The sequence below is a fragment of the Biomphalaria glabrata genome, chromosome 6 (genome assembly GCF_947242115.1).
Source record: "Biomphalaria glabrata chromosome 6, xgBioGlab47.1, whole genome shotgun sequence".
Classification (NCBI taxonomy): domain Eukaryota; kingdom Metazoa; phylum Mollusca; class Gastropoda; family Planorbidae; genus Biomphalaria; species Biomphalaria glabrata.
This window is the reverse complement of record NC_074716.1, coordinates 34,481,330-34,505,876: the sequence shown is the minus strand read 5'-3', so window position 1 is coordinate 34,505,876 and position 24,547 is coordinate 34,481,330. Positions and strand designations below refer to the sequence as shown.

The 24,547-nt window shown below is 32.3% G+C and overlaps 1 protein-coding gene across 6 annotated transcripts; it reads right to left on the bottom strand.

Moving 5' to 3' along the window:
• Nucleotides 1–4,084: 4,084 nt before the first annotated feature.
• On the bottom strand, nucleotides 4,085–24,345 carry LOC106067370 (sex comb on midleg-like protein 2). 6 transcript variants are annotated; one of them, XM_056031506.1, is made up of 13 exons: nucleotides 23,943–24,144; nucleotides 21,815–21,929; nucleotides 19,708–19,769; nucleotides 17,654–17,721; nucleotides 16,394–16,628; nucleotides 16,193–16,281; nucleotides 15,812–16,055; nucleotides 14,719–14,913; nucleotides 12,646–12,858; nucleotides 12,341–12,529; nucleotides 11,183–11,347; nucleotides 10,752–10,909; nucleotides 4,085–7,378 (listed from the first exon to the last, which is right to left on the bottom strand). In XM_056031506.1, the coding sequence occupies exons 3-13, from the start codon at nucleotides 19,751–19,753 to the stop codon at nucleotides 7,250–7,252; spliced, it is 1,731 nt and encodes a 576-aa protein (XP_055887481.1). In that variant the 5' UTR covers nucleotides 19,754–19,769; nucleotides 21,815–21,929; nucleotides 23,943–24,144; the 3' UTR covers nucleotides 4,085–7,249. The 6 variants fall into 6 exon arrangements, with proteins under 6 accessions (XP_055887481.1, XP_055887480.1, XP_013081997.2 ...); XM_056031505.1 differs by having other exon boundaries at nucleotides 23,962–24,144; XM_013226543.2 differs by lacking the exon at nucleotides 21,815–21,929 and adding an exon at nucleotides 20,759–20,903 and having other exon boundaries at nucleotides 23,962–24,144.
• Nucleotides 24,346–24,547: the final 202 nt, after the last annotated feature.

The following is a 24,547-nucleotide window of genomic DNA, read 5'->3' as shown; positions in this document are numbered from 1 at the left end:
GATTACAAAGAGAGTTTGTGTTACACAAACTCAGAGGCGGCCCCCGTCGAAGTCGGATCCCTGTCGGATCTGCATATTCGCAAATAATATTCAAGAGGTGATTTAATTTTGATGGTCAAAAGTAATAATGTTTCAAAGATTCATTTGCCGTAAATTTAAATGAAATAAAAAATAGTAGATTAGTTTTAGTATATTAAAACATTATTCATGTTTTATAAAACAATATCCGGAACATTTTTACACTTAATGAAATATAAGTCAGTATACAGATTTTGATTTAGCATTAATATGCTATTTACATAAAAAACGGAACAACATATTATTGATAATGTGTTTTTGCAACGTTTAAGCATGGAAATTGAATGTAATATAACAACATATTATTGATAATGTGTTTTTGCAACGTTTAAGCATGGAAATTGAATGTAATATAAATTAGAAGAGCAAACAAACATTTGTTGGGGTTGATTAGTTTTGCACAAAAAAATCCGGAACAATCAATTTTTAGATACTTAAAACTATTGAGATGTTACGGGAGGAACATTAAAGTGTAAATCAGATTATCAATAGCTTTTAGAGTTCTAGTTTTTTTTAATCTAATCGTGACGGACAGACCGACCAACAGACAAAACGCACAAAAATAATCTTCTTTTATTCGGATGGGGGCACTAAACAAAAAATAAATCAAATCTGATTTTTAAAAAAAGTTTAAGGAATTGGTTTTGTACTTGATCATGTAGCGACGTTACGCTACTGCACGAAAATCGCTGCATAAAAAGTCCATTAAAAAAAATGTGTGTGATATTTACATACAAAATGCATTATTAGCCTTTATAAACAAACAGAAATGTTTTCTTTTAATTTTAGCGGCTAGTTGACCAGAAAAACATCTTTAACTATTATTTATACTTGTTGTAAACATTTCCTGTACATTTTTAAAATATATTTTACTTAGTGACACTGAAAATACACAGAAATTGTCCATCTGTTAGCATATTGTAACATTGCCTCCCTTTCATTTACATAATTGTTTTAGAATTGGTGTATTTTTATGAAAAAATCGCTTGCATAATTAATTTTATAAATTAAACGGTTTGCTTTTAGAAAACCAAAAGTAGCCGTTGCACCTAAACTTTTGAAGCCGCATTTAATGATGAAATAATATTTTTCATATCTCTTCTAGTTTTCGAGATCTGAGTGTGACAGACGGACATTTTGCACAAACCTAATAGCGGCTTTTTCCCCTTACGGGGGCCGCTAAAGTAAAGTAGCAATCATACATAAAACACTGAACCATAATCTTCAAATACAAAAACAAAATTTAATAAAATACTCTGAAAGACACAAAGATAAAGGCACATTCCTCGTCCCATATGCTAGGACAAATTTGTACAAATACTCCTTCTTCCCTAGTGCTATTAGAGCATGGAATGGGTTGCCTGAGCTAGCCAGGAAAACCAGTGACTTGGCAGAATTTAAGTCATTGGTTAATATGCATGACTAAATGCATGACGCGTAGGACGTAATCATCTTCTTTTTTGAAGTAACGTCTGTATTATATAAGATAAGATAAAAAAAGAATTATAATGAAATGAAAATAAATCACGTCAACTATGTAGGCTATAGGTAGCTTATAATTTATTTTTTTTAATCTATAGAGGAAATAGGCGTTCTGAGCAATCAAGTAAACAGTGTAGCATCATAACTTTGTCCCTCATATAAAACCAGTGCATTGAACAATGAATCTAAGTGACAGCATGTTATATGTGCCTCAAGAGATATGGTAGAAATGTAAAAATGCGTTATCTTTAGAGATTCAAACAAATCTAGTTATTTTGATCCAAGCTGGTTTACATCTTACAGTTAGCCTAATTTAAGAAAGCATAGGAACGTAGCTAAATAAATTAATTTTTAGTTGACATTTCAAATAGGCCTACACAAGTTTGTGTGCGTTAATGTAGGACTATAAGCAATGTGTACTTTTTATGAAAAGCACAGAGGATTAGAAACTTAATACATACGGGGGGGGGGGGGGGGAGTTTCCTGCCCTTCACTAATTTATGGCCCATTGCTAGCTAGGCGGCCTATGCCTCTGTGTCAAATTGCATTGCAATAAATGGTTAGGTTTACAGTTATCAATTAGGAATTTAAGATAAAGTAGTGGTTCTCAAGCTTTGGTCGGCGACCCCCAGGGGGACCAATGAAAGATGAAAATTGTATAACGATACATTTAATATAATTTCTTCGCCAGTTAATCCGATAAGAAAATTTAAATAATAATCAATTCACTTCTCATTACTGTCTATTACTGACGACCTAAGCAAAAGATTTGAAGACCTTCTTCACTTGGATATTCCCGACTGGGTATTGAGTCCTTTAGCAAGTAGACAGACTCAGATCCAAATCACAGATGAATTCATTCTAATACAGGAGCAGCTTATTGAAATATCCAGAAGACGGAACTTAAAACCATTGTTTGAACAAGGAGACCACAAAGTCTGGTTTCAGAATTTATTTGGAATTTTTCAATTTTAAGAGTAGGGGCCTACCGGTATATTACAATTACATACATTGTTTTTTTTTTTTTTTAAATTGCAGTTCTATTAAAATAACTAATCTTTTTTTTTTCACCCTTTTTTTTTTTGGTCATACAATTCTTTTATACATATTTTTTTCTTCAACTTTCTTGACAAATGATACATGGTAAATGATTATATGCTGGTAGAGATGGGTATATAATTAGGTCTGTGTTTGTGTTTAATTTTTGTATTGACATTTCATGCACACACAAGTATTGTCCAAAAATTGTCCACCCCTATTTTGGAAGAGCCTATGATATTTGTAAGATAACATGTATATTAAATACTGGCATGTATGTTAATTAACTGGAATGTAATAATAGAAATGTAAAAATGAACCAAAGTTGCCTAGCCTTGACCTAGAAAGATGTTATTCACCTTTTTTTTTTTTCACTCATTTGTCAGCACTACATAGACGTGCTTAGGAGTCTCCACTACTGAAGGAAAGGGCTTAAGAGAAACTCAACTAGGCAAGCAATGAGAGTTCTGGTTCCTTCCTTCTCCTTACTGACCTTACCATTACTAGTTGTGATGAATGAAAATCTGCTAGAGCTAATCATGGCAGCTACACATCAAAACCACAATTCTGCAAATACATTTCATTGGCAGTAATTTCTGGAAATGTTTACTTTACTTCAAATGACACACTTTGGAAAATGTGACACTTTATCATTAATTATTTTTCACTTCTAAGCTGCAAAATGATTTTATGAAGAAAAAAAATTAAGACTCAAAAAGTTTTGTCTGAATCTAACATTTTCACTATCACACCTTCACCTATCTTTTAGTCCGTTGGGGCACCACACAAGATTTGTCAACCGTCTTCCTCCACTCTTCTGTCTTTTGCCTTGGACAGAACCTCTTTCAATGACAGGCCAGTGAATTCTTTGATGTTGTCTTCCAATTGCTTTCTTTGTCTGCCTCTTCTTCCTTTTCCTGTTCTCTGAAGGAAGCCCCAAAGACTTGTAATATGGCCATAGAGTTTTAGTTTCCTTTTTTTTTTACACTAGTTAGCAGGTCATCATGGGGTCAAATCACTCTAGTTACCTTGTTTCTAATCTCTTCATTTGTGATGCGGTCTTTAAATGTGATACCAAGGATCCTCCTGAAGCATCTCAATTCCATTGCTAGGATCCTCCTCTCTAGGTCTGCAGTAAGCGTCCAAGACTCGCAAGCATATTAGAATGAGGCCATGACCAGGGAACGCATCAGCCTGACTTTGGTGTTTTTGTTTGTCTTTCCACATTGTTTTTACGATATATATTTTCCACTATAGATGTTATATTTATTAGCTTATTATTTTTAACATAAAAATTATGTCTTTGATTACTTCTGAAGAATCTTGAAGTTTTATTTTTTATTCTTTTTTTTTTAAATTACTGGTATTACTTATTTGAAATGAATTAGTGTTAATGGCAAAAAAAAGCATTTTAATAAACTGAAAAACGAAATTGTATAGTGTTGTTTGCTTAACATATCAACATGAATAAGAAATAACAGCTTCATTTAGTAACAATTGTTTTATTATCATCAAGAAAAACAGAACAGAAAATTCTATTTAAAAAAAATTGATTGACCCAAGAATAAAAATTGAAATTGAAGTCTATCTTCAAATACTGCAGTTTATGGAAAAAAAAAACACACCTTAAAATCAATGTCTACCAAATTGTTGTCATACCATTTGTAATGTTATGGTATCTGTAAAGCATGAATGAAATCTAGCTAAATTAAAAAATCATTTGTTGAACATCAATGTATCTACAAAGAATTGAATTAATCTCTAGTAAGTTGCTAGTAGTTTCTTAACAAAAATATTTGTGATGTAAGGAAAAGAGCCAATTTTATGGTGAGACAACTCAAATACCTTTTCAAACATTGTAGTTTCGGATGTCTGTTTCTATTTGATTTCAAACCCAAATGTCATTACTAGTTTAAGTAATTATAGTCCATTGTATGACTAAAGTTACTATGAGACAATAAAATATTTTTTTGAAAGCTGAACATTTTCACCAGTTTCAATATTGTACAAAGCAGTGAGTTGAATAATATAAAGCAGGTGACAATTGGAACAATCAAAAGTTTAAAAGTTATTTTAATGAAAAAAAAAAGGAAAATAATAAACTTTAGACAACTCCAATTTGGCATCGTTGTCATGACAAATTATTTACATACAAGATATGTTCTAATGAAGTTTAAGATTGAAACCAAGACACGAAATTTGAAAACTAAAAATACTCAGTAGTTAAGCACCCTGTTGGCTCAATTGGAGAAGGAAAACAAAAGGTTGAAATCAAAAGAGTTTTGCATAAAAAGAGGGGAAGGACTTTGGTAGGTAACAAGATATAGGAAACATTAAGTCCAGACTTCAACAGAGAATTACTTCACAACCAGAACTGGAACTAGAGTCTCACTGATGGCCACTAGTAAAACAACCAAATACTACATGGATTATATCTCTATCAGTGAGTTCAGTCAAGTCAATGGATAGATATTTGAGTTTCTTATTCAGTAAGTCAAAATTATTCCAACATTCCAGTATTATGGTAATTCTTTTATTACAGCAAGTACACTCAATTGTTTACACTAACAATGGCACACTTAGTTTTCTTGTTCTACTAAGGAGGAGCACAGACAACAGAATGGCCCTCAGCAGACAACTTGCCCAAACTAGAAAACAGAAGGCAAGAAAGACCCACAGAAGACAATAGGTGGTCTAAAATTGACCTCAGGAGATAAGACTTTATCCATGGTGAATAAAAACAAGAGGTGACTGTTGGGTGTAAATGCCAGAAATGTTTAATATTCTGTACAAATTAAGATTAGAGGTTGACTAAGTCTAGGTATAGGCAAGGATTTATTTTCTCAATAATTCTTTCTTCTCTACAACTTTCCAATATTCAAACACTACATTGTGTGTTGAAAAACTCTTTCAGGGCAAATGTTGAACCAACTAATATCAAACTCTGGCTACACAGGTTCAAATGAAGAAACATGTGCATGACAAAGGACATAGCTATGTACAATATCTGATCACATATTATAAGGCTAAATGGAAAAATCTGATGTAGAAGTTGTCAACACACAGACTAGAAGTATTAAAATAACAGACAAATTAAGAGCTAGAAAACTGATTAGATGACTATTTTTGATAATGTAACAGGTCAACAATGAATAGATCAATAGTTTGATCTACCTCCATTTGCTGAATTTCAACTGATAGAAGTAATCAGTTTACTGCTTTAGAAATAGAAAAAGTTTCCATTATTTCTACTATATACTATTGTGCAAGATCAAAGTCAAAATAGTTGAACTACAATGATCATAGTCTGGCTGGTCATTCTGAAATAAAAAAAAAAGTGATAAGAATCACTTTGTATGTCTAGCCCTGGGCAAAGAAAACTGTCTCACAATGTCTATCTTGTAATAAGGAAAAGATGAAGACAGAGACCTTTGATACATATTCCTTCAGATAGATTTAGACTAAGCATGTACATGAGAACATAATTTCAATGAAGCAGTAATATATATATATATAGATAGATATATTGATAGACAGATATATAAAGAAGAAAGACTTCAAAGTAGCCAGAAATGTTATGGAAACAAAAAACATATCTTAATCACATATTAAGATTTCTAAAATTAGAACTATCAACTCCTATGAAATACATTGTGTAATTTAAACCTTAATTTTGTATCTATCTTTACAACTTAGCAACTCAAGTGAAATTACAATGTTCAATTAAATGATATAATGACAATGGCTCTTTGATTTAAGATGTAACTAATATTTGATTTTAAAAAGACAATGTTTCAACAACTGACAAGAATTATTGGGCAAACTCTACTAGTTAAACTTAAATTTGTCCTCATTTTAAATAGTTTGATTTTATTTTGAGTTATTACAAACAAATGAGCATTGCCTCAGCTCCAGAGAAAATACTAAACTGTAAGACACGCTGAATCAATCAATCAAACAAAATGTCAGACAAAACAAAACATAAAAATAGCAAGGGAAAAAAAAGAATGTCATAGCAAAAAGCTGCAGTACTACATCACCAGGTCAGACTAATTCTATGTTACAATACATTGTTTAGTTGTTTCAACTACCTGTATAGTTTCACTCACAGCCACATTAGAGACACATTCTCTTTGGAATTGAAATTTTATAAAATAAAGAACAAAATGTATGATTTATAATTTGTGTGGAATATATCAGAATATGAAAATAAAAATCTGTAGTAAAATCTCTGAACAATGTTTTTGAAAAGAAAACAAAAAGATGTGCATATGCAGAGCACAGAAAGGCCCCAAAGTCTGTCTGTGAGTAAAGAAAGGCCCCAGAGTAGCCTGTAAGTCTAGAAAGACAAGCTTTTGTAGAGTTAACCAAAGTGGGAGAGCTACAATTTTATTTGTGTATTACTTAGTGTGAAATGAATTTAGGTCAAGGACACACGCATGATGGTGACAGTTGACATCCTAACACTTACATGACATTCAATCTAAGAACATTTGAAATTACCCGTTCAAAGTTTGTAATAGCAAATATCAACACATGGATTGACAACTTTACCAACCAAAAATTGCATAACTATATTTCAGCCACTATTCCAGTCTTGTTGAACCAATGATGTTTTCAAACTCCTCCACCTGATGGAACCACAACAGTTTTATTTGCTGCACCTTGCCTTCAATTTGTCTATAATGTTGCACAATTTGACCACTGGCCCTAGTTTCAGACCCATGTATTTCAGCATCATTTCACTTTTTAAAAGTAGAAAAGCTTTGCCATCTATTTCCTGAATAAAATAAACATAAACATTGTTTTATTTGGTAGAATTTTGATAAGACTTATGTGATAAACACCATAAAATAAACTGCAATCAACCACTTTAGATGGAGAGTATGAAATCAAACTGTATTGTAGTCAGTACTTATTAAAAATGTTTCAAACATAGTTCTAATCTTTTTTTTTCAAAAGTAACTGTAAAAGCATGTTTTTTTTTGTTATTTGATATTTAAATATGATCAATTTTTATCATTCTATTTAGTTCCCTCAGTATATTTAACATTCTATGGCTGCTTGTAGTATGCCCTTCAGAATGTTGTCCCAATGGTCCTGAGCACACTGTCAACCCTGATGTCCTGCAGGAGGTTTGGGCTAGGGTGTAATCCTCTTCATTTCTCAAGATATGTTCAAAACTTACAAATAAAGTTTTTTTTTAATATCAAATAAAATTTAACATAACAAAATAAACAAATATCTATTCAATGTTTGAACCAGAAGAAAGAAAATCACCACAGCTAGACAGTAATGTATTTAAAGGCATTTTTTAAATTTGAGTTTTTTTTAGTATCATACCAAGAACTTGTTTTCAAATTTAAGTTATTGACATATATAAATTCTGCATAACAAGCTGCAATAGCAAACATTTAACCATATTTTATTTCAATGCTTATAAACATTTATATTGAATAAATCAGACAGTCAATTGTTGACATCTAAGAAATAACAGGATTATATGAGCTTTTGTTTTTAGCTTAAGCATACATCACTTCCCTCAATAATACTGAAAGTGTAATAAGTGTATCTGGATCTAACCAATCATATTGCTTCATTCTTACAGTGGCTGTTAGGATTAGTGACAACCTAGCCCATAGTTATAATAGTCACTGGTACAGTTATATAGATCTAAAAGCATTAGGAAATAACTCGAGAAAAAAAAGTAACATTTTCATCCACACCTCTTCGTGTCTCAAAATGTAAATAGATAGCGTATCTGACTGATTCAATGAAACTGATCATTGTAGGCCTAGCTTATAAATTTAGTAGGCTACGTGTAGTTGGTCATGACAAGATGACCACATGATAGTGTTGTATCTTGAGTGATCAGGTGAGAAAATTCACACTAATAGACCTAGATCTATTTTTTTCGAAGCAGGACGTTTTGGCGCCGTCGTTTTGGCGCGAGCCGTTTTGGCGACGGGACGTTTTGGCGCCAAATACATTATGTACGTTTATTGTATTATTTCTTTTAAAAGAATTATTCATATCTATGTTTTGCATGAGTGTTTGTGTTAAGACATATTTTTCACGTACTAAATGTAAATGTGTGTTTGTTTTTCAGATCATTTTCTTTAATAAACTTTTTGGCTTGAGTATGTGTGTTTATTAAGAGGCATACTTTTATTTTCAAAAAATTTTTTTAAGATATTACAAGGAAATTAAAAACAAAAATAAAAAACAAAATGAAACGATGATAGACTAAAAATTGATGCAATTATTTGTTTACATTAACATTTGTTTATTTAATGACTGTATGGTATCTCCAGCTATACATACCAAACACTTGCTAATAATAAGTAAAAATATAATACATGTACCATGTTTCTCAAAATACTTTAAGTTAAGTATACATAGATACCATGGTTATTTGCCTAAGTCGCTGGAATTCGTCTTACGCGTGAGAGAGGGGAGGGGTGGAGGAAAGAGTATATACAAGGAGTGAAATGTGAGCAGAAGAGAGGGGGCGGGATAGGTGTCACATGTAATGACCATTCCCAAGGAGATGATCGCCAGACGCATGACGCCAATGGCCAGTGCTCGAAGCTGGTCTTGTCTTCTTTTGTTTAACTCTACCTGCGTCAATGCAAGATGTGTCACCCAAATCACCCCTACCCAATTACTCAAAATATATCTTTTCAAAGTATCTTAGTGTCGTGTATTTGTTTCTATCTATTGTCGCCCATAGTGTTTGTTTATATTTGTGGATTCACGTTAGAGTTTGTACTGACCACATTCCGTGTCTTGATCTTTACTATGTGTGGAGTTGTTGTCGTCATTCAGCGTAATAGAACTTTAGATGTTAACATGGTTTTTGTTATATTAAAGTGTGACACTTAGCTAGTTCGTATATGACACTAATGTCAAATAAAAAAAAAATCTTTTGGAAAGAAATCCAAAAATGTCATCCAGTGCGATTAGCAGAACTCACATATAGCATCTCATTACCATTCAGGAATTTGACTTATTATAGGCCTATATTCATGAAATAAGCAAAACCTTTATAATTAAAAAAAAAAAAAAAAATTTGCTGTACGGTGTTAGAATCCATACTATACATACAATATTATGGTAGAGTGAAATAAACATTGTTATAAAAGCTACGTGCTTATTAAATTATCGTCAAATGATATCTCGCGCCAAAACGTCCCGTCACCAAAACGGCGTCGCCAAAACGTCAAGTACCGATTTATTTTTTTTTAACGAGATTATAAACTTTACTGTATGGTTTTTCATTATATAGTAACTGTCATTCAATAATTTTTTTTTACAAAAAATGAAGGCAGACACTTTTCTGAAGACTTGAATGGAAGGGGGAAAACTAAACATATGTAAATACATCCTTTTTTATTGTGCAATAATGTTTGTAACCCACAACTTTTATAGATATGTGGAGCAGAAGCATACAATAGATACCATCATACTAGTCGGTACTACTGAGATCTAGCTTTACATTTACACTCATATGGATCTACTCAAAGCATTATAATAACCAACTCTTGGGTAAAAAAGCATTTTCATCCACACCCTTCCCTGCCGAAAAAGTAAATAGGCTGCGAGTCTGACTGATGTGAACAACCTGGTCAGACATAGGCCTATGTAAGCTACACATTTTGGGCATTCTGACGTCACATAGAAAGCCTGTAAAAATCTGACTGTTTTGGATATGCAGTAAAATTACGTCAGAAAAACATCAATTACTAAGGCTGTGTAGCCACGGAAAGTACTGCATTCCTCATTAAACTTCGGACTCAAAGAAAAACCTCATTATTATTATTGAAAATGAAACGAAAAGAATAACATATTCCTTATCCGTAATTGAAAACACATATTATATAAAGAATTGTCAAAACCATCGGAGTTTCCCTTAAAGAATAAGTACACACATCAAGTTTTTAGAAACTTTAACATACATTTTATACTCTACATACTTGTAGGAAATTTTGCCACTTGCCCAATGGGGTAGTTATTATTCAAAGTTATTAGCTCACAAGAATTTATTATAGAAAAGAAAGTTAGTCTAGTGAGAGGTGCATAAATTATATAGAGTCTCTTGTTGACTACACTACTGGAAAACTTGTACACATGAAACATGAAATTACTCATACATGTCTTCTAAAGTGTTCAACATAAGGCGTGAGTCCTACATCTGTTTCTTTAATATGAGACATAACTTCTTCCACACTCCATTCAGATGGATCTGTAGTACGTACAGCAGACATCAGAGGCAGAGATTGATGATTGGTTTCACCTGTAGTGGAGCTGGCTGGAATAGAAAGACCAGAGGTTTATAACACACAAAATAACATTTAACTAAAATGTAACATGTAACAAATAAAATCAAACAGTTTACCTAGGTGACATGTATCAAACAAGATCAGGTTTACCTAGGTGACATGTAACAAACAAGATCAGACAGTTTACCTAGGTGACATGTAACAAAGAAGATCAGACAGTTTACCTAGGTGACATGTAACAAACAAGATCAGACAGTTTACCTAGGTGACATGTAACAAACAAGATCAGACAGTTTGTTTACCCTGACTGTATATTTCATCAGCTTCAAAGGCTGTAGCAGTTTTGGGCATTGTAAACTTTGATATTTTGGAAGCTCCCCTTGAACTTTCTGAAGATTCAGTAGACCAACGTCTGCGATCTGACTTTGGAGCATAACTGTCATCTTCTGAATCAGGCAGCCAAGAAGCTAATTTATGATGCACAATAAATTCCTCATTATATAAATATATATATATATATCTACTTTATAAAGTAGAAAGTAAGGCGTATGTATGTATGTATGTTACGAATAGAAATAAAAACCGTTTGACCAATCTTGATAAAACTTGGCAGAAATGTTCCTTGGGTACTAACTTAGACCATAGTGTATGTATTGTAGCCCTAAAACAAACTTAAGACCCTCAAAAAAAAAGTTGACCGACTCTATTTAAGCTATAGCATTTTATGGATCTAGGCTTTGTTTACAATGTTGACATGAGAAAAGATCGAAAGGATTTAGATCTATTTTTAAGAATTACACTTTGCAGCATATAGTTTTTTACTTTGACATATGAAAATACAAAAGAAGGTCCATTGATTTCATTTTTTAATAAAATTAACCTTCAAATTTGTGTTTCAAAAGCATTTTTTACATAAATTCGTTCCTTATATCTGCGAATTAGATTTCCTCACAAACAATCTATCATTAGACAATACCATAATGTTACACATCTTTCCATTCCTAGGTCTAAAACTCTAATTCAACTTTAACATGATAAAACTTCTCTTTGCAAAGATAGTTTTATACTTGAACACATGAACATACTAATTATAGTCCATTCATTTCATATTTTAATCAAATTAACAATCAAATTTGTTTTTCTAAAGCATTTTTACATGAGTGCATCTCTTATTCTTAATATCGCTTGAATGTAGGTCAATTTTATCTCCATTCATAATATTTGTTTATTCATGAATTCATGCATTCGCTTTACTTATAACATTATTAGTTTCTTTGTTTCTAATGTTTGTTTCAGTGACTACATCAGCAATACGCAAGTTAAGACCCGCAGGCAGCGGTTAATATCTGTCTAGTATATATATCTATCTATCTATAAAACATACCAGGTAATTATAAAATTGTAATGAAACTGACATTTCTATTTTTAGCTATTAACTTTAAATGTACATATTGACTTGCCTGGTCTCTTATGGCCAGTTTTGGATCTTCCATTAACACATTTCAAACATGGCCGAATGTTTGCATTCACACTGATAAAATGTTCACAACAGCCAAGACTTTCCCTAAAGCCTTCCAGAAACTGGATAAACTCTGATGTTTTGTCATATGAAACTATTCTTTTTGTGAATGTTCTGTTATTGCAAGTTGCTGAATAGAAAAACAGAAAAACAGATTCAGTCCCAAAACAAACATAGACATTGCAGTAAGAGACAATGAAGTACTGGTTTGTCTTACTACAAAAAAGTGTTTGTTGTTTTTTTTACCAGTCACAGTAATTTTTCCAGTTCCTGGTGCTGCCATTTTCAAAAGGTCAAAAACCTGCCTCTGCTGTAAAGAGCATGCTATGCAAGCATCCACTAAGTCAATCAGTACTTTACTTATATTGCCTGGACCAAACTGATGGGGCATAACTTCATTCACACTTCGAGGAGACAACAAGCTGCCACAGTAGCAAGTATGGTTCACATAGACACAAACTAGGAAATAAAAGTCAAACTGAAAGTCACACAGGATATTTTGTGCAAAACTAAAACATAGGCATCAAATACATCTTAAATTATAAAGTAGAAAGTAAGGGGTATGTATGTATGTTACGAATAGAAATAAAACCGTTTGACCAATCTTGATAAAACTTGGCATAAATGTTCCTTGGGTACTAACAGGAACTGTGACGTATGTAATAGTACCCCTAAAACAAACTTAAGACCCTCAAAAAAACAAGTTGCCCAACTCTATGAAAGTATTAGTATTTTATGGATCTAGGACATGTTTACTATGTTTACATAAGAAAAGATCGAAAGGGTAATATGTCTAATAATAATGTAAGCTTCACACAGGCATTAAATACATGGTAATATAATAAAAGCATCACACAATCACACAGACATCAAAGAAATAGTAACTTAATGTAATCATCACATAGACATCATTTACATTTACATAGTAATTTAACCATCACGCACACATCAAGTAACTTGACAAATCCATCAAAAAGATAACAAGAACTATCTCAAGAATTTCCCCATAACACTAAGGACAGTCATTGTAAGAAAACATTTCTGAACTAATATTTCTAATTGGAGGTGACTTGTCATTTCATCCCTATCATTTCATCTTTGGTCACTTCATCCCCAATTAAATATTTTTTCTTAGTCATTATGTATTTGTTACGTCTTTGAATGTAAGTCCTCATTTCATTTAATATATTAAAAAAAAAGTAAAGTTCCCCTTTCAGACCTTGTGGTCTATAGGGCAGATGATGTAAAGGTCATCTGTTTCTGTGGCCTACAGTTAACGAGGGTGTCATGTGGCCAGCACAATGACCAAGCACCTTTACTTTTCACCAACTAATGTCAGGTACCCATTAGAGCTGGGTGGACTCAAGCTTTGTTTTAATCCCAAGTTCGAGCATACCTATGTATGTGGTCACAGACAGCGCAGCAGAGAGGATAACTATACTTCAGCTTTATTCCCTCCAAGTACATGGAATACTTGGAAATAATTGGCGGTGTTGCATGAACAAACACCGCTTTTGAGGGTTGGCATCATGCCCTCCAATCTCTATTTTCATGCCATCATCCAACAATGTAGGCATTCGTAGATGGTGTATGTAAGGATAGTCAATTTTACAAAGCATCAGCTTTACAGGCTGGCGTTGACACTGAAGAACGACCAAGGAAGAAATATGCAACATTGGCCAAGAGAATTACAAACATTGTACAGCAATACAAATCAATGGATTATCTTCTGTACCTATGATCTGTAGATTATTTATCTTATTATTGATTTAGATAAACATACAAAAACAATTTTTACATCAGCTTTACTCTATATCTATACAAGTTACATTTTATATTTTTTAATGGAATTAAATTTTATTCTTATATAATGTGCCATACTTTTTGTCATTAAAATTAAAATAAATGAAATATTGCTAATTTCATAAATTTTACAATTATTATTTGTTGGATAAAAAGACCAGGGGATGATGAAATGACTAGGGATGAAATGAGCACCAAATAAATAGGCCTATATAAACATCAAAAACATTCAGCATTCTTTGTTGTTGTTGTTTTTTTTAAGAAATGTATAATGCTGATTATTATTTTAAGAAAAAGCAAGTTTTGATAAACTATTAGAATATGCAGAGCTTGGGTTAAATAATTGAAAGTGAATAGTAAACTAAAAGTCACTGTACATGTATGTGGACTTAGGTTTCTGTTCACCTAGAAATGACATCATAAATTGATCTATCCACTATTGTTCTCAATATCTTGTCATTACAATGTTCTGAAAGAACATTTTTTAAAGAAACCTAAAGCAAGAAAACATTTTACTTTTGTCAGAATCTGATCCAGTTGTGTCAGGCTCAGAGCTAGTGACTGTACTCTCATGAGGTGAGGGCTGACTTATTTCCCCTGAGCTTGGAGTCAAAGGGCTTGCTTGTGAAGGACTGACACTGTGTCCACTGCTTACATTCACACTTAATTCATTGCTTTCCCGTGAGACTTTCAGTGACTTGTAGGAGGACGCTACCAAGCAAATGTAGAAACACAGGTTCAATAAAGTCAGGTTGATTAATAAAGGTATTTATAATAAATGACCTTGTCTTGTGAATACGTACACATTTGTTTCTGCTTGCTATGTAATGTTAGAAAATGTTAAGTTTCTTACAACTTACTTCAGTTTTGAAAATTTATATTTAAACACAATCCACACCACCCCAATGCACACACACCTAATATTGAAATCCTGTTATTACCTCAAGCTTCAATTCTAATTGGGAGCTTAGTAACGGAGTGGTAAAGCACTTGGCTTTCAAACCCAGAGTAAGAAACCTGGTCAGGATTGAGATTTTTAACTTCAAGATGTATAGAACACTTGATGGGTACCTGACATAAGTTGGGACAGTCCTTATGCTGATCACATACCAAATCTTTGAAACCTAGGGTCTTAGAAAAAGAGGAGTTCTACATCATCTGCCACATATATTATAAAGTCTTATAGGGGAATTAACTTTCTGTTACAATAAATCTGTCTGGTGGTATACTAATTATTCAATTCTAAAAGGTATGGGGAATTGAATCATTCTGTTTCTTGACTTTAATGACATTTTGGTTCAATTCTGATGTTTGGAAATGAGAGAATGTAATGAGAGTGGCAACTTCAGTTAAAAAAAAAACCTATGCAGTCGATGAGCACATATAAAATGTTTGAATGGTCATGACAATAAAACAGTAGATCTTTGCTTACCTCAAACTATCTAGACTGCTCAGCTTTAGTATCTTTTATAAGTACAATTCTATCAAACATATTACAATCGACATACTTTGTAAGCCCTTGAATTACTTATGAACATACTCAATACAAATAATAAATTGACAACTGTATTATTTCTTGTTAAAAAAACAATGCAAAACTTTTACAAACCTTTCACTCCAGGACTTTGAAGTGGATGGCCACTACTTTCACACCAGCCAACTGGAAATATATCTCTTGAATCATAACGACACCAATAGTCAAAAGCTCCACGCCAACCATCAAAGGTTACATGAATCTGGTCCTCATTGACAGCTCCAATAGTTGCAGGGCAGATTAAAGCTGGGTTTTTCCTATCTACTGCTTCCAGCTTCTGACCCACTTGAAACATGTTTCTTGTTGGAGTTGAAGGCTCCTGTATAATAAACACAGTAACACTACATGACATCTCTTAAAATAATTGTTTTATGTACATTGACAATATTGATCTTCCACTTTCTATCTAAAAAACAAAGAAAATTTCTCAAAACTTCCAAGATAGTAATTCATTACCTTTTTAAAACATTGATCGGGTGCACATGTTGCACCATTTAATGTTCTTTGCAAAAATCCTGGCCAACTTGAGGAGTTCATGCGAAACCCTTAATTGCAACCAAAAGAAATATTTTCACATTTTTTAATAAACAGAAAAACTAAAATGTTTTAATATCGTCATGCGAATAAAGGAACAATAAAGACTTATTCTTCACATACCTAAAGGAGGTTGCAGCATCCCTTTATTTTTTTCACAAAAACCAACTGGATGCAAATCTCCTGAATCAACCAAACGCCAGAAATCATTCTTATCGTCACTCCCATCAAGCCGCAGACGGAGACGTGGTCCTTGCATGTCTATCACAGTTGCAATACAACTAGAAGTGTGATTCCTTGGGTCACTAGCTTCTACTTTCATTCCTTTATTAAACTCATTAATCGGTGGTGTGGCAGCCTATAATGAAAGAAAGAGATAATAGATTAGGAAAAAAACCTTTTAAAGTATTATCTTGAAATTAGATATTTACTTCTGACATTATATACATATATTTCCTAAGACTCTTCAGACTTAAACATAATGAGTAATAGAAATAGCAATGCTCTCCATGCTGATCAAATGTCATTCCAACACAATCAGGTTCGTTAAGATTTGTCATCATTAGAGTCTACTATTAAAATTAAATTAAAAACAAGAAAAACAAAAAATACTTTAAAAAAACAACATAAAGCTTATATGAAGTGTAATTGTATCAATTAGTTTGGATCAGTCATGTCATTAAATTTTTTTTTTTTTCTTGAAGAAGCAGAGAAGACCGGGAAGAGCTGGGAAACCATAAAAAAGCTAGCAAGAGACCGTGGAGAGTGGCATGTTTTTGTCGAGGCCCTATGTTCCACGAGGAACTCAAAGGAGTGATGATGATGCAATTAAATTTGTAATAGATCTAGACCAACAATAATAAATCTGTGTGATTGATAATATTTTATTAATTGTTTTCATTTAGCGCTATTTCAAGATTTTAGCCTTCTCAATACGCTAGACTTTAGCCAGTTAGGAAAATTTAGGGGTGGAAGAAAGGGATTTTACAATAATTGTTTTTTTTTTAAAAAAAAAGAATGACCTGAATTCAAACTCGTGGCTCATGCCTCCTCGGGCCAACACACTAACCACTCTGCTAGAGAGTTCTGACTAGAGAAGATGGTATAGTAATATATACTGTTTCAATTTAGAGTGACATCACTTCAATCAAGTACTATTTCTTTCCCTTGTTTAAGATACCAAACAAAATAATTAATTACCAGTAGTTAATTAAATAAATTAACTAATTGGTAGATTTTTCTATTTGATTTGTCAGATAAAAGAAATAATTGTGTGAAAATTCAGCTTGATCCGAGATGGGTGTGGGAGAAATAACATGTACAAACTTTTTAACAGACAGAGAGAATTGATAAAAGCTTTGTAAAAAAAAAATAAAAAATAACCTGTTTAAAACATGAGGCAGGAGCAGCTTTAGCAGCATTCTCTTTCAGATATTTATCCCAGGAAAAACCTAAGGTATTAATACAAACAATTAAAATTTATAATTCAAAATGCATTTTTATTTTACATCTTAACTTTTAGAAGTAAAAGAAATATGCAAAGAAAAAACCAAAAACCTGAGAATATAGGTTTGATTTTGTAACAATTTTTTTTTATTAAAAAAGAAACTGTAGCAGATTGTATTGAAGGAAATAGTGCCCTCCCTAACCTCTAACTACATTATGCATAATGAGTATATCCAGGCCAAACAAATTGAAGCTGTTATCTACAATGTTTTTTAAACTTAATTTTTGTCATAAAACAAAAAAATATTTCTGAAAACATTAGCCCAATTAACTTATGCTCATTAAAGAACAAACAGCAAAATAAAGCACAACAATATTATTAGAAACATTTTTAACAAGAAACAGAAAAACAGGTAACTAAAGGAAGGATGCCAATATATATTCCATTGATTTCAAAGAAGTTTAAGTGAAACAAGAGGTAAAAGCAATTTCTATCAAGTGTTACATCTGCTGCAGAGGACGTCATCCTCATAATAGTGCCCTGCATGTGAAGCAACATGTGTGGCAAGAAGGGGTATTTTCAGAGATTCTGCAAGTCAAGAAATCATACATCCTTCACTCTCTCTACTTCGCAAGCTTTAGGACTAGAAAAATTTACTTTCCTTATTTTCCTTAATGATGAGCCAGGTTAAAGCTCTGACAAACACTGGAAGTTGTGAGAGTTATGTATCAACACACGTTGTCACAAATGGCCAAAAAAAACCTCAGTGGAAAGAATATATATATGGCTTCTATTCATTTTTCTCTAGTTTCATAATACTTAGAACCATATTTTTGCTAATATTAAATTCAAAGATGAAACAAATGAAAATTTTAAACTATCACTACTAGATGGCTTATGTTCAGATATAATTCTCGGCTTAGATTTCGTAAGCCTACATGACAATCTACTAATTCCTATTAATGGAAAGAGACCACCTTTGTGTGTAAGTACTCTTAAACCTGCTAACGTAGATGCACCTAGTATTTTTAGTAGCTTGTCTTTTAACTGCATTTCAGTGGCAACAAAGTTGCGCATAAACTCATTACAGGACACAAAGTTTTAGAATGTTAAGATTCAAAGACTTAAAAAGTAAAGTAGTAATTATACATAAAACACTGAACCATAATCTTCAAATACAAAAACAAATCTAATAAAATACTAAGAAAGACACAAAGATAAAGGCACATTCCTCATTCCATATGCTAGGACAAATCTGTATTATAAATGCTCCTTCTTCCCTGGTGCTTTTAGGAGCATGGAATGGGTTGCCTGAGCCAGCCAGTCAAAACCAAAGACTTGGCAGAGTTTAAGTCATTGGCTAATATGCATAACTAGATGCATGACGCGTAGGACGTAATCATCTTCTTTTTTGAAGTAACGTCTGTATTATATAAGCTAAGAAGATAAAGGCTGCTAAAAGAAGAAATTATCAAACCTTCAAAGCACAAATTCTGATAACTAAAAATGAGACACACAAGAAAAAGATGGTGATAGACTTTAGCCAGACTACCAACCTATTTAGATGCTTAGCCTATGCCTAGAATCACAGAGAAAATAGCCTAGTTCTCTGTATTCAGCACTCTAAATCTAAAGAATGGGTATCACCATATTCCCATTAAGGAGATATTTAGAGCCTTCAAGGCAAGAGGGAAACTTTATCAGTTTCATAGGATACCATTTGGTGTCACAAATGAGGTGACATGTTTCCAGGGAACTATTGATAAAACTATCAGAGAGGAGCAACTGGAAAATGCATTAGGCTTATGTGAACAAGTTGTATAACTAGGCAGTTTACGTCATTGTACAAATTTAACTTCAAAACATGTAGTTTATTTTTTATTCAAATATTTAAGTATAGCTATGATATTTCAACAAAACGTAGAACATTTATCCCCACAAAACAATGTCATTGTCCATCACCATTAAACAGTTATGTTATTACATTTACCTTGTTTTTCTTGAAGATATGACCAACCCTTTACACTTTGTGACATAGTTGAGTTTATATTCCTGCATGATTAAGAAAAGTTGTGTCAAATAAAACAATCTCAACATTTTTAACCTTTAGAATAAACTTTAGATGTGTTGACATATTCTAGCCTAACTAGATATCTAGAGAGTCTATTTAAAACATGAACATTGAACTTGTTTCTGAAATGTTGACTTAAGTATTCAATATTTCAAAGTAAAAATAAAAAAAAAATTAACTTTTAAATACACCTTTAGAATATTGGTATATAAAGCCTTTAAAAATACCTATTGAACTTATACACTGAGACTATGAACCTGTTTGATTGAAATAATTAATTGTCATACTGAGCAAAAAGAATTAAAAGAAAACAGTGTCCAGAAGTGGTTATATATAATACTAGCATTACCCACCGACTATGCCCATTGATTTGGCTATATATTGTAAATGTTCCCTTGCACTTCCTCCTTTTTTTTGTTTCTTGCTTAATACGTAGCCCGGCCCATAAATATAAGCATCACTTCCCTCCTCCCCACATTCCCTGCCTTAACAAATAGTCATATTTACACTATCTGACTATTCTTCTGCTTTTCATTATTTCAAAATATAATATATATGTATGATCTAGGCTCTATGATATTTTTTTTTACTTTTTACACCCTGCAAATTGTAATGCTCACATAATACTTAGGCAGTACCCCCTCCCCCCCCCCCTTTTTTTTTTTACCCTTTGAATAAAAATTTTCCGATTTTAGCAATACTCTTTTTTGGCCAGTGTATTCTTTGGGGGGGATGTATGTTTAATTGGAATGGCCTGCTTTTAAACATCCTCCCAAACACACTCACTTCTGACCTGTCAATTCAATATCACTTTCCTCTCCACCCAAACCCCCATTAAAAACTTGAATTGTATAATCTGATACATCAAATTGACATGACCTGCTTTATTACTTTACCCCTCCCAACCATATTCATATATATCTATATATATATATAATATACTTTTACCCATGAATTCTATTAATCTTACTTATTAAATTCTACTAAATGGCCGCAGTTTCGATCATGAAAGTGCTTAGATCTAGTTGTTACAGGCACACAGAAACTAGTAAAAGATGTAGCGATGCCAACAGTCAGTGAAATAGGGACCTCAGCAGCATTTTGCATTTATAATACTGCTTAGAATATAAAATTATATTAGATAGAGATCTAAAATTCTAGATTCTAAATCTTGAATAATTCCTAAATGTAAGTGACTAATTGAAGTAGTAGATATAGATCTAATTGCTAGTTGCTAAGGATGTGTTCATTAGTGTTCACTAAGTTACAAAGTGGGGATTGGTGTTCGTTAATATTAGCCCTTGACCGCATTGACCAGACCCTCTTTGTATATCATATTTTATTGTAACCATGCTTAGCGTAACAAAAAAACATATAATCATATATATTATCTTTTTTTTTTGACAAATGGATGACAAATTTATAAATTAAATTTTATGTTTGCAGTTTTTTCCTAGGATTAACTATTAGTAGTATTAAGAAGCAATAAAAATTCAAACGTAAAAATTGTGGTGGCACGGCTTAACCTGTTCGTTAATAGAAATAACTATACTATAGAATAGATGTAGATTTGTAGATTTAACTCTAGATGATTTTGATAGTTAAGATAGGATCTTATAGACAATATAGTGTAGAAGTTATTATAAAAATCTAGATCTATAGATCTAGCATCCTGAATCTATAGATTTATATATGGCATTGGCTAGGCTGGTATATGGATCAAGACTCAACTCTTAGCTTAGCCACTCTGGTCTATAGAGTCTAGAGACGAGTACTCTAGGTCTAGAGAAAGGGTCGGAAACCTGCGGTTCGCGAGCCACATGCGGCTCTTGGGATGTTAAACTGCGGCTATTTAGTTCCATTTGCAAATATTATGCATTCTATCCAAAAATATAATTTAAAATCTTTCTGATTCGATTCTGTCTCTCAGACACTTGTACTCGCTTTTCAGTGCACCCCTTCCCCGCGTCTTGAAATGTAACCAATTTGCAGGTGGAAGATCTTCAACTTTCTTCTGCCTTATTACTTGATATATAAATGAGTCTTGCGACATAAAAGACAAGTTGATCTTTTTGTCAGGTATTTGTCTTCCCAAGGTCCAAAAGAAAAACTTCTAGGATTGCTACCGCTCTCATGACAAACTAGAGGAAAAGATAAAGCTAATGTTTTCAAAAATACATTGAAGACAATATAATTGATAAAAGTAAAATCGTTTCAATAGCAACTGATGGAGCCAGAGGTTTTACAGGAAAAATAAAAGGGCAACTACGATTCTTTGGCGCAAAATAAACCACAAAAAATGTACATTTCACTGAATCATACACAAGGAAGCACTTTATGTACAAACATTTACGCCAAAATAACTGAAGTCATGATTTGGTATTCAAGATTTTTAACAGCATCTTGTGAAAAGCACTCTACCATCATCAGTTTAAAGAATTCTTAACGAAATGGAGATTCCGACCTCCTTCTTAACAATAAAGTGTGATGGATTTGGCATTTCACTTTGCGCCTGAAAGAATTGAATACATTTCTAAATAAAAAAGGCATTTATCACCCTGAATTAGATAACGACAAATGGTTGCAAGCATTTTACTTTATGGTGGATATAACAATAAAAATTGAATGAGCTTTAAATCTTAAACTGTAAGGAAAGGGAAACCCAGCCAATGTTATGGTAGTAGAATTGGTTTGTTTTGAAGAGAAATTTATTACTTCATTTTCAATTTATAAAGCAAAATTGCAACAAAACCAATGCAACTGTTGACACAAATTACTTAAGCACATTTATAAAGAAAAATTAAAGATGAATTTGCTAACAGATTTTAGCATTTAAAAATCAAGACAACGATTTGTAGTATTTATAAAAAATCCACATTGAGCCATATATATATATTTGGAATTGATACTGGATCTCTAGACATGCAATTGATTGATTTAAAAAGTAAATCTTTGTGGATTGAGAAATTTACTAAGTTGAAAATCAAGTTTGAAGAGTTGTAGGTCCAGAAATGTATGCAACACAACAAAAGTATGTAGCTTTCAAAGAAATAACACGAGATGAGGCACTTATATTGCTACAGTCAGGTGAAAAAAATTGGTATTTGGAAGGCTGACTATCGTTGGTTTGACCTATTCATGTGAGCAAGCATTCTCTTGCATGAATATAATTAAAAGTAAAGTAAGAAAACAATTAGCAAATGAAAATTTAGTGTTGTGATTGAAACTGAAAACAAGCTAGATGAGCCGAATGTATCCAAACTTTCTAAAACTATGCAAAGTCATAGTTACTACTGAATTTGTTTGCTCAATTGTTTGTTATTAAGAACACGTTAGTGTTGTATGTAAATGTTTAATTGTTTAAATTTTATACTTACATAGGAAGTAATTATCTAAATAGCATATAAATACCATATAAATAAATTTAATAATTGTTATTGGTTGTAAAAAACACAATTTATACAAAGATAAGTAGATATATTTTTTCTTATGAATAAATAGAAACTATAATATAATAGATATTCGTTAAGTTATTTTGTTTTTTTTAAATAACTTTATTTATGTGAGTACTATTTATTGTTTGGAAGAGAAAAAAAATGTGGCTCTTTAAAGCCATTGAAATTTTGTGAATTATAATTTTTGGCTCTTCCGACTCAAAAGGCGAAAAGGTTGCCGACCCCTGGCCTAGACTAGACACATTTTATAATTTTAGATTTAGACTCTGAAATCTAGATTTACTTTGGTTGGAATCGATATATATCTCAGATTATCATTATAGATGGTCTAATTATAATAATATATAGTAATAAAAAATATATAGGAGATCTAGACTAGATTATCATTAAAATTAATTAGATCTAGATCTAGATCATAGATCTAGTCTACTAGACTAGATCTCTTATTTCTAGTCTAAACGACAAACGTAGACTTCGACTTTTATGACAAGGTGACAAACAATTCATACCATCATTTGAATCATTGTTAATGTTAGACTAATGTCTGAATACTAATGAGTCTTAATGACTAATTATGACTAATCACTAAACTAATCTTTCAATATTTTAAACTTTTAAAAATTAATTTTAAATTTTAAGATATTTGTCATTATTTGAATATTTCTAAACTTAAACTAAACTAGAGAATGAGATCTTTACTAAGTTATTTTGAACGTACTAGTCTATCTAGATCTAGTCATAGTACTAGTAGATCCAATCTAGATAGATTTTATCTGTAGCCTAATTTTTTACTGTATAGATCTAGATCTAGAAGATCTAGATCTATTATCTAGCTAGATATTCGAGTCAACTCAGTTTGTTTACACCAAGTTAGACAACCGCCATTTTAGCGGACATTTCTTGAACATTTTCTAATGACTATAGTGATGAAACCGTTTTAATTTATTCGGAAATGATCCTATTTAAACGAAAATTCAATCTCACTAAGAAAATTGTTCTACCTATAGACAATAGATCTAGAATAATCTATATAGAGTCTAGATTCTAGATCATGGTATAGATCTAGCTCTATATGCTGCACGTTCTAATGAGCATGTTCCTTCCTATTCGTGCCAACAGACTAGCAGTACACACCGATTACGCCCGTTGATTTTCTTCCCAGGCTTTATATTGTTTAATATTCGCCGGACTTCCCCCTCCCCCCGCTTTTTAGCGGACCCCGTAAGGGGAAAAAGCCGCTATTAGGTTTGTGCAAAATGTCCGTCTGTCCGTCTGTCACACTCAGATCTCGAAAACTAGAAGAG

Bases quoted from the DNA above. Each gene is read 5' to 3' on its own strand.
- LOC106067370 (XM_013226543.2), bottom strand. From the start codon at position 20,895: ATGCAAAATGCTGCTGAGGTCCCTATTTCACTGACTGTTGGCATCGCT. The intron at 19,770-20,758 runs GTAAGATTAATA...TTAATCATGCAG, and splicing joins CATTTAGTAGAATTTAATAA to GAATATAAACTCAACTATGT. The intron at 16,056-16,192 runs GTAATGAATTAC...TTTATTATACAG, and splicing joins CCGATCAATGTTTTAAAAAG to GAGCCTTCAACTCCAACAAG.